Source organism: Zingiber officinale, chromosome 3A, assembly GCF_018446385.1.
Source record: "Zingiber officinale cultivar Zhangliang chromosome 3A, Zo_v1.1, whole genome shotgun sequence".
Lineage (NCBI taxonomy): Eukaryota > Viridiplantae > Streptophyta > Magnoliopsida > Zingiberales > Zingiberaceae > Zingiber > Zingiber officinale.
The window spans coordinates 35,597,103-35,608,517 of NC_055990.1; the positions used below are offsets into that span (position 1 = coordinate 35,597,103).

At 36.0% G+C, this 11,415-nt stretch overlaps 1 protein-coding gene across 1 annotated transcript; it reads right to left on the bottom strand.

Moving 5' to 3' along the window:
* Nucleotides 1-1,190: 1,190 nt before the first annotated feature.
* On the bottom strand, nucleotides 1,191-2,150 carry LOC122053662. The gene is made up of 2 exons (XM_042615663.1): nucleotides 1,805-2,150; nucleotides 1,191-1,727 (listed from the first exon to the last, which is right to left on the bottom strand). The coding sequence occupies exons 1-2, from the start codon at nucleotides 1,937-1,939 to the stop codon at nucleotides 1,278-1,280; spliced, it is 585 nt and encodes a 194-aa protein (XP_042471597.1). The 5' UTR covers nucleotides 1,940-2,150; the 3' UTR covers nucleotides 1,191-1,277.
* Between the last annotated feature and the right edge of the window lie 9,265 nt (nucleotides 2,151-11,415).

Sequence of the window (11,415 nt, forward strand, 5' to 3'; positions counted from 1 at the left end):
CTAAATTTCTTTTACCCTAACCGATGGTCGATTATATTGTTATAAATTAATTTCATAATTTATCTTTCTTTTTTTTATATAGTCTAGGATGAACAGTAAGAGGTGAGATGATACCTCCCTACAATGTATAACAATTGTTTGACTGTTCTCTATAACAATTGTTTGTAATGGGGCATTTGAAAAATAGATATTCCTTATGTATTTATTTTGATACTTAAAATTAAAGTTAATTTTGACTAATTAAGCAACTTATATTTTTTACGATAACATACTGAATCACATAATTAACTGTTCTTAATACCGAACTCTATGAGCATGTCTCAAACATGTCTCAAAATACTTCAAATTAAACTTATTTCACCCAAACTCCATGAGCATGTCTCAAAATACTTCAAATTAAACTCATTTCACTCATTGTAACTTTCTAAGTAAAAATCTTACAACGAGTGAATTGATTAAAACTCAACGCGTTTGAATATATGTTCTCTTATAGTTTGGCCATTATACTAATGACTAGTAGTCATTCGTGATCTATTTTCTCCGTATTAATTTAGGGATGAATTAACGAGAATGCTGAAAACAAATAAATTACCTTTTTACCACAGTGCAATGAGTGAAATGAGATATTAAACTCATTTCACTTATGAGTTAAACACATGGAATAAGATATTAAAATTGAGATATCAAATTTGTTATGGTTGAAGACTGTCGGCGAAAAGTGGATGAAGTAAATAAAGTTTAGGAATTGAGTGGGAATTAGACATAATAGTCGACTCATAAATAAAAAGGCAATTGATTGATGATTGCTAGTGAAGATGTATAATAGAAATTAACTATATATATTCTAGTAAATGAAGTATTTGAATTGGCTAACTGTTTTTTTAGCTTGAAATTATTTCATCTATTATTTTTAATTGTTCATATAAGTGAATGAAGTATTTGAATAGTCATTTTAAATATAAAAAATAAATGGAATGGTATACATAAGCCTTTATTGTTTAGCATATATATTTACAATGAGATCGATCCTAGTACTCACCAAAATATACTAACATTAATCAACTAAAAATAATAATAAATACGATTTCATGGGTCAGACGACCAGAGCAAATTAATAACAACTAAATGATTCGCAATTAAATTATCGAAAGGAGCGTGCGGTTTTTTTAATTTAATTTTAACAAAAAAAGGAGAAGAAATTTAAAATACTGATACTTCTGTTCCTTTTTACAAAATAGAGAAAAGTTTATCACGTAATAACCGAAAATAATAGGGGTCTAGAGGGAAAAGTTCAGGGTGATTCGGGGTTTCTTGTGCTGCGGCGGGTGCGGCGGCGCGACCAGGGAATGGCAGCGGGGGCAGCGCGGGTCCCCCTTAGAGATCAGAACGTACGAGAGGCAGTTGGGGCATCCGGTGGCGACGAGGCTCCCGCCGGCCCCGGCTGAGTCGCCTCCGTCCGCCCACTCCTCCTCCCCTCCCTCGCGCCGCCGCTTGATCGACGCCGTCGTGATCGACGAGGACGAGGACGGCGAGGGAGATCCTCCGCCGTCGCCGCCTTCGCCTCCGCCGTCCCTCCTCCGCTCCTCCTCCCGCCCGCAGAGCGTCTCCCGCTCCGCCACCCGCTCCAGCGCCCACTTCACCTTCTCGATGGTACACACGCTCTGGCACCCACGCACCGTCGTCCCCGCCGCGTCGCCCTGCCCTCCCGCGGTCCCCAGATTGAGGTCCTGCAGAAACAACCGCCCACAAATAAGAACCCTAAACCACACCCCAAAACCCGAAATTGGCGCAAGAATCAGCATACCAGCGGATAGAGATCTGCGAAAGGAGCAATCTTGAGAGCAGCAGAATCCACATCTTTCGACGAGGCTTCAGCGCCGAGTAGATCGAGCGTGACGAGGTCCCTCTTGCCTGCGCTCGACGCAACCGCGATCTCCATCCGATTTCAAATGATCAATCGATAACGACGACGACGAAGAAGAAGAAGAAGAGCAGCAATGAAACGAAGGCTAGGAAGGAGAAGAAGAAGAGGAGAGGAACCAGAAATAGGAGGAGGAGGAGGAGGAAGAAGAAGAGACGGTGAGTTTAATTAATGAGCGGAGCCGGTGGAAGAGCGCTCTCAGCAATAATGAAAGATTGGGAACGATTTGAGATTTGGGAACAATCAATTAAACACTAAAATATTATATATATATATATATATATATATATATATAGATATATATATATATATATATTATATATATATATATAATTTAAAATTAATTAATTAATTAAAAATAATTTAAAATAATGGAAGGGGAGGTAACGTAGTAAAAGGGAAATGGAAAAGTAAACCACATTAATTAAATGCCTCATTTAATTCCACCGCTTTTTCCTCCTAATTCAAGGTTTGCCCATTGGTAAAATGATAAAATTCGTTGAATCAAGTTGACAATGACAAAAGATTATTACGATTTTAATAAATCTAACTAAGTAGCTAAGAAAGTCTTATGCTAAATTTAGGTAAGGTAAAAATCCTAATGAATATTAAGCAGACATCGGGTGAAAAATCCTATTGGTCGAGGACGGTAGATGAAAGTTCTAGAAGTCGTGGACATAAGATGAAAACTGGATGAGTCAAGAATAAGACGTCTAGTGAAAAGTCCTGAAGTCTCGGATGCTTAAAAAAAGTTCAAACTAGATGAGAACACGTTTCCCGTTGAGGGAACAATAGACGTTGGTTCGACTTAGGGTTGCACGCAAAATCCAAAGTCAGAATTAGACAGTCCCGAGACCGTTTAAATTATTATATTATGTATGTTTTTTCTATCTCTCTGGTGCAGGAAATCGAAAATGGAAGTTAGCAAGAAAAGGGGTCTCCAGGTACTTGGGAAGGGTCCAGGCACCCGGAGGTCCGGGCACCTAGACCAGGTTCAGGTGCTTGGATTGACTCGAACCTAGAGAGGTGCCCAGCTGAGGTGGCAGATTGTCAACACATGTCAAAGTTCAGGCGTCTAGACAGGTCCAGACGCTCGGAAAGGGATAAACTTTGGCAAATAGAGTTTCGTTGAGGTCATGCCACTTTAGCTTGATGGGGGCGTCCGAGATTGGTCCAGGCGCTTGGACAAGGTTATAAATGGAGGGTTCAACCGATATTTCAAAAACAACAACTCCAACGATTTACTCTTTTGCGCGCTACTCTAAAGATGACTCGATAACGCTGTAATATTGCTTCGACGATCGAAAGCACGAATCTCCAAATCTTTACTTGTCGGTATAATTTCATTTATAGCACTTAAACTATTATCACTTTGTACTTGTACTTATTCAAAATTATTAATGGATTGCCCAATAAAAATATGATCGTCGATCTTAGAGTAAGAGTTACTATATCCTACGAACCAAGTAAAAATAATGTATTAGCTTTATCTTTGTGATTCTTCTTTTAAATTCTTTCTTTCTACTGCATATATTATTTATTTATAAAAAATATGAAAAAAAATCATGAGCGTTATTTATTCTCCTAGAATTTTTGATCCTACCAAGGTTATTCCTATGGGTTAAGAAAGAAATTTTAGAAGTTTTTTAAAAATTATTTTAAAATAAATTTGAATTAAATTTCATGTGAAAATTAGTTTTTTTTTTGTTAAAGATAAATTAGATGAAAGTAATATAGAAAATAAACAGATAATTTATTTATTTTTACATATTGAGACTCTCCTTTAGTTGGAAGCAACAATCAAGGGGCAATAAATAGGCAGATCACGCGCACCAACTTTTGAGTATTCTTATGAGGTGCATCCCACTTAGTTTTATTTTTAAATATGATAGTTTCATTATTTCACTCAAAATCTAAGAAATTTGATTTTATAACCAAAAGGACGTAATTATTAAATAAAATATTTTATAAACAAACAGTTATAAAAGTCAACTAAAACACACACATAAAGACTTTGAGGCAAATCTCCAATATATTTCTAAGTCAAAACAATACCTTTAACTTTATTTTTCTTTAAAATAAAAAACTTACGACTCTTATGAAAATTATCATGATGCATGTACCTTGAGGATAAATTTAAAAAATTATGGGTGGGATATGTACAAACAGCCCAATAAATGAGTGGGGCTGCATCATTCAATGGATTATTCAATGCTTGTGATCATCAGTGACATCAGGTTTTTCTTTCAAAAAAAAAAATTATTTCAGATTTTTTCCGATGAATTATTAGCATCATATGGTTTGAAAATATTTTGTTGTTTAGAACATCGCATTAATTGGTAATGCACTAATTGTTTTTTAATTAATTAAGACACATTTTCCTTTCACTTTCTTGTGTAATTAATAGTCATTAATGAGCAATGCCAGCTCTAGGCTCCAAGTTATTTAGCTAATACAATTAATTTATTATTAAAATCATTATGATTATATATGTATTTATATCTTCATTAGGACACATGCAATGGAAATGATAAATCCAACTACCTATGGATGATCGGTACAATCATATAAATTTTTTCTACTAACTATCAGATAAATTAGAAAGTACTTATATAAGATAGATGCAATGAATAATTTATAACAGGAGGTTTATGTTATAAATTCTACCCGCACTATTTTTATAAATCGATCCTAAAATTTTGATACCGATTTATATTTTTTTAATAAAATAAAATTATAAAAAGGGTTTATATTCATTCTCGCTGTTAATGTTTGCAAGTAGCAGATAGTAAGTGCCCATATTTACTTTTTTTTATTTATATTATTTTTATTAAATATTTATTTATTTTTATCGAATTATTTATTTTTATATAAATAAATGAATAAAATTGAAAGTACTAATATAATTATAAATAATACATTACAATATTAATTAATATTATATATATAGTAATGTCACGCTCCGAGTAAGTTCTTATCAGAAGAAATTTCGACAGCATCTCCTTTATACGGGTGACAATTTGAAACTTGACTACATAACCCTCAGAGCCCCTCAATCCTCGGCCAATACGGCCGGAACATACACAATATAAATATGTAAATAATCCACGCAGTTATAATGGTACAGCCTCAGACTGACTAACACAACCACGCAATTTAATAAAAACTTACACCACTACAACGAAAAACCTTTGTAGCGAAAAACATGGGCAGCATACCCGAATCACGATATAAAATCCAAGAGTGCAAACACACACATTACAAGTATGTAGTTCACTAACAACGAAACACAAGTCCGAAAAGAGATAACCATCTCGACTCCTAGTGGGGATTAGATACTGGAACCTCCTGACGGCTTCAACCTGAAATAAAAATAAGTCAACAGAGTGAGTTCAATAACTCAGTGGGCATCAAGCTGACATGAATAGTTAGATATATCTAACAGTAATAATCATGGAGTACAATCTCCTGATAAAAAAAAAGAAATGCGAAGACTGAACAAGCAAAGAAGCTGTACTCACCTGTGTTAGAGTGTATACTAAAAGCCTAGCTTTTGTAAACATTTATTTTTGAAATAAAAGAATCACATTGGTCAATGTCTGCATTTATTTGTTAAATGTAATTATTCAATTAATTTATATAGTAGATAACATGGAGTGTGGTGTCACACTCAGAAGATCATGTTGTCGGTTCTCTATAAATTATAAACAGTTGCTCATGACTAAGATGAAAAGGAACAAACCATCAGAATAATCGTAGTGTAATTAAGTATTAGTTTATCTTAACTAATAAATTACACTGATACACTTTAAGTGTATTGAGTAGGATCATTTAGGTAAGTTCTTTTTGTACTGACTTAGTAAAAGAACTAGACCTTAGTTATTATGGAAGTGTGTGCTCTTAATCCTAATATAATAACAAGCACATATATTTAATATTTATTTCTTTGACTTATCAAAGGGTGAGGTTTAGCTCGATAAATCAATATGCCCGATAAGTTGGCAAATGATATTACTTATAGTGTGTGTTGTTTATTATAGAAGGAATCTGTGTCCTAGTTATCTAGGTTGAGAATGTCCCCAAGAGGAGCTCATAAGGATTGTCATGTTAAACCCTGCAGGTGGACTTAGTCCGACATGACAATAAAGTTGAGTGGTACTACTCTTGGAGTTAGATATTAATTAAGTAAGTTGTCAGTAACTTACTTAATTAGTGGGCATTCGTAATCTTAAACACAGGGAGACTAACACACTCATAATAAGAAGGAGCCCATAATGTAATTTGGGATTGGTGCAGTAGTGCGATAATAACTCTCTAGTGGAATAAGTTATTATCGATGAACTTGAGTTGTGTGTTCGGGGCGAGCACAGGATACTCAAGCTCATCGGAAGGCCAAAACCAATTTCTCCTCTAGGTCCCTGTCGTAGCCTCATTATAGCCTCAAGTCCATCCAAATGTAAGGCTCTTCTTGGTGTCCAAGAAGTGGGCCGGTCCAATGCTTGGTGACCAAGCAAGGGCCGACCACATCCTCTTTATAGGGGCCGACCCTATTGCTTGGTGACCAAGCATGTAGGGGCCTGCCAAGATTAATTCAAATAGGAAGGGTGTTTTAAAATTTTAAAATCTTCTCTTTGTAGAAAACTATAAGTTTTAAAAGAGAGATTTTAATTTTTAAAACTTTCCTTATTTGAATTAGGCCACATGTTAGAGAGTTTTAAAAGTTTTAAAACTTTCTTTTTTTAACCATCCTCATGGTTTAAGAAAAAAAGGAAGATAAGTTTTAAAATTAAAATTTTCTATCATCATGTTAAAAAAGGAAATTTTATAAGAGAAGTTTTAAATTTTAAAACATGGTTTTAATTTTAGAACTTTCCTTTTTTAACTTCTACTTTAGGAAAGAGAGCTTGTAAATTTTATAAGAGGTTTTCTTCTTGTAAAATTTTTAAAAAATATATTTCCTTTTCTCTTGATGAGGTGGCCGGCCACCTTGCTTAGTGCCCAAGCAAGGCCGCCATAATTAAAATAAATAAAATCATCATCAATCAAAGTTGGTGATTGATTCAATCAAGAGGAAAGAAAAGGAAAAATTAAAAGAGAAAAGGAAAAACTCTTGGATGATTTCATTTTTGTAAAGTTTTTCCTTATTTGCCTTGGGCAAGTAATATAAAAGAAGGGTGGGAGGCTTCATGAGACACAACTCTTATTCTTTTCCTTGGAGATCTCAAGTGGCCAACCCCTCTCTCCCTTCTCTTTTCTCTTTTGCTCTCTTCTCCTTGGTGGTGGTGGTATGGATTTTAGAAGAAGAAGAGGAAGCTTTTAGGTGGTGTTCATCTTGGAGGATCGCCACCCACACGACGTTCAAGGCGAGGCGAGGAATACGGCAGAAGATCTCGAGGTCATTAGCTTACAAAGAGAAGGTATAACTAGTAATTTTGTTCCGCATCATACTAGTTATTTTCTTTGTAAGAATTCTAAACACAAGAGGCAATTAGATCTAATTTTTCGAATTTATTTTTCAAGTTTATGTTTTCTTCTTTTTCGAATTTATGTTTCAATTGTTCTTTTTGGTTAACCTAGAGTTATTTAAGAAAATTAAATATTAACTTTCCTTAAAAGGCTTTGCCTGGGGTGGTGATTGCTCCCATATCCAAGAAGGCCATGTGCCTCGCCATGCGTCCTAGAAGCTAATTTTGGAAATTAATATCAATAGTGTTAAGTTCCGCTTGCGATTCAAATCTAAACCATTAAGAACAGATAAGTTAAATTTGGAATCAATGATGTTAAGTTTCGTCTGCGATTCCTAATTTAACTTCTAAAGAACACAATAGGTTATTTAAGAAAAGGTTCGACACTTGTACAAAAATTTTTGTATAGTGGGACCGGTACGTTTTCCTAAGACTAACCAACAATTGGTATCAGAGCTAGGGTTTGCCTCTGTGTGTTTAGAATTCAAATAGGTTATGCACATGTCATACATAATTTATGCAGGATAATAGTAGGATGTGCTAACTCTTTGGTTGCAGGCTCCAACTATTATGGCTTATAGATGTTGTGTGTGATTGGACCCTTGGACATGTCAAGGGTAATATTTTGTGTGTGCATGATTGTATGTAACTAATATAGCAGGAGCTGTATTAGCCCTAGGATTTTAGAATTTTATTTTCGATCTAGATTACATGTACATTCCCTTGTGGAATATAGGATCGATATATGTAAAATTCTATATTTGTCGTGGATCGGATTCTTGTGAGGCGTGGTACTTATGGAGGACCAGAGGCGCAACGGAATAAGAAGCAAGATGAATACGACAACTCGACCCGATGACGGTGGCTAAAGATGGCAGCAGCTAGGGTTGGAGCACATGGAGGACAGTAACAGAAAAATGCTATAATAGTTGGAAAATAATTTCCATATTTATTGCTTTTATTTACTGTGATGTGTGAGTATGCATGTGATGTATGCTAGGATAATTTAAAATTCCTCACTTCAAATAACTAAGTGGGAGAGAGATTTATTTTAATAAATTCCACGGTCTCCATTACTAGTTTGTAAGTGATGCAAACAAACTTGCGCGTTGGCTCTGAGTGCCTTCCTCCATATCGGATGAGTTTGTTTGCGGATCACTAGATCAAACTTTCATTTTGGATGAATATAGGAAATTAATTAAGAGCGTGTGATCTTCCCCATCGGAAGGGGCACAATCTTATTAATGGACTTAGTGTCAAGTAATGGTGTACACTTAGGCACGTCTAATAGTATCCTCCCCATCGTCACTGCTATTATTTGTGTGACCGAAGGAAACCAACTATTAATTTTATTTGTCAAAAAGTTAGGTTGACAAGATAATAAAATTAATAGGTTATACTCTCCTTTTACAAATGTTGAATTTGTATACGTCCATACTATCGTGGCATACAAAATTCACGGTGTTTTGAGGTGTTGGTTAATTTAAAATAGTATTGTTTGAGGAATCAATATTATTCTAAATTTAGAGTCCTGACCAAAGTTATTTTTGTGATTCTTAGGATGAATTTCAACCCACTGGCCATTATACTAAAAGAGAACAAACTTACTGGACATAATTACATAGATTGGAAAAGAAACCTGGACATTGTCCTTATTGCTGAAAGCTATAAGTTTGTACTGACTGAGGCTTGCCCAGATACACCTGACGGTGACTCTACCCCAGAGGAGATTGAGTATCATAAGAAATGGGTAAAATCTGATGAGATGGTGCGGTGTTACATTTTGGCATCAATGCCAAATGTATTGTAACATCAGCATCAAGATTTACCAACAGCTTATGATATAATGAACAATCTCAAAGAACTCTTTGGGCACCAGAGTCGGACTGCTAGGCAAGAGGCAATGAGAAAGCTAATGACAACCACCATGTCTGAGGGGACACCCGTAAGAGATCATATCCTCAAAATAATGGCATATCTGAACGAAATACAAGTTCTTGGAGGAGAAATCGATGGGGAAACCCAGGTCGATATAATTCTCCAAACGCTACCCAGAAGTTTTGAGCAGTTCCGCCTGAACTATAACATGAATAAAAGAGAGTATACGTTAGTGGAACTTCTGACAGAACTACAGGCAGCAGAAGGTATATTTCGTCAAAGTTCTCAGATTCACTATGCTGAAAATGGTTCTACTTCTAAGTCGAAAGGCAAGAAGAAGAAGAAACATATCTTTTCAGCAAAGAAGGTGAATAAACCTCAGAGTACAAGATAAAAAGCTGGAATGAAGAAGCCGAAAGGCAAGTGCTTTATCTGCAAGCAGACAGGGCATTGGAAGGCGGACTTGTTAGTTAGAGTCCTAGAGCCAATCATTTGATGATTGTTGTATGGACTCGTTGTATCATATTCTTGTATATAAATAAAGACATTTGTTTTGGTTATTATACTTACTTGTATTGGTGCCAAATAACTAAGTATAATAGTGTCCTTGAGTAGAAGGTTCTTACCTATATCAATCGATTGGTTGAATCGATAGTGAGATGATTTAGGGAACACTACTCTTAATCATTCATAGTCGAGTATTAACATTCAGGGACAATATTAATGCGACGAGACTAGCATGTAGGTCAACTCGATGACTTGATCTCACAAGTCATGGATATGGAGATATCAAGTTGACACATGGGTATGCATTGGAGAATGTATACTGAATGACCCGCCATGAGAGAGTATCATGGATCATTATATGAGTGTCATATACTTTCTCATGTGGCTATTAGTATGACTACTAGTCCTTGGACCTGAAGTCACCATGGTTCCCTACATAAGGAGTTACGTACTTTGGCTTCGTCAAACGTCACCCGTAACTGGGTGGACTATAAAGGCGATTACTGGGTATGTAACAAATTATGCGGAGGGATGTGAGTAATGTAGATGAGATCTACCCCTCCTATATGACGGGAGTGACATCGATATTCTTGATAGAGTGAGACCACGAAGTGCATGACCATACCCAAATGAGTCAATATGAGATATTGAGCTCATTTGATTGAGTGAGTCCACTTGGAGTTCAAGATTTAGATTGATTAGAGGATGACAAGGTCTATGCCTCACATTGATTAATCTGGATGTCACGGATAGAAGGACACTTGTCATATATTGTGAAGAGTCATACTAGTAGTCACAAGGTGATGTTGGATCTCAACATTCTTATAACTTGGGTAGTAATGATGTGCTGCTAGATACCGCTCATTACTTATGCTTCTAAATGGGTTTAGGAGCATTGCCAACGTTATAAGAACCTATAGGGTCACACACAAAGGGCAATTAGATGGAAATTAGGTTCATTTGATGAACCTAAAGGATTAGGTTCATGTGATGAACCAAATTGGATTAAGAGTAATCCAAATTAGGCTAATTGAGTTGGACTCAATTTGGTTCATGTATTAAATGAGTCTAATTTGGACTTAGACTCATTGAATCAATTTAATTCAATGAATAGGGATTCATTAAATTAAAATTGACTTGAACCAATGGTTAGATTTGATCAACCATGGGAGAGAAGTGGTCCAGTTAGACTTGACTTGCTAGGAAGATGAGGGGTCAAGTTCTCGATTGACCATTCGCCACCCTCATGAGTTGACATTAAGTGGTCCAATGATGATGCTCCACATCATCATGGTTGCTTAAGTGGAATGCCACCTCATGGGAGTTACCAAGAGTTGTGACTCTTGGCATCCCATGGAGGTTACAATTCCCCTTAAAGTGGCCGGCCACTTTTGACCGTGGAGTTAGGTATTTCAAAAGGCTGCGAGTAACTCCTCTTCTTCCTCAAGCTCTTCTCTTCTCTCCCTCTCCTCCACCATTACTGATCTTCTAAGGTTGCTAGCACATCCTTAGAGGTTCTCTCCATCGAGTTGTTCGTGTGGATACACATAGAGGAGTATCTACTTTGATACTCTCGAGATCCAGGACGAACCTCGACTTGAGCTTGATCGCTAAGGGCTTTCAGCATCAAGGGCAACCTTTTTC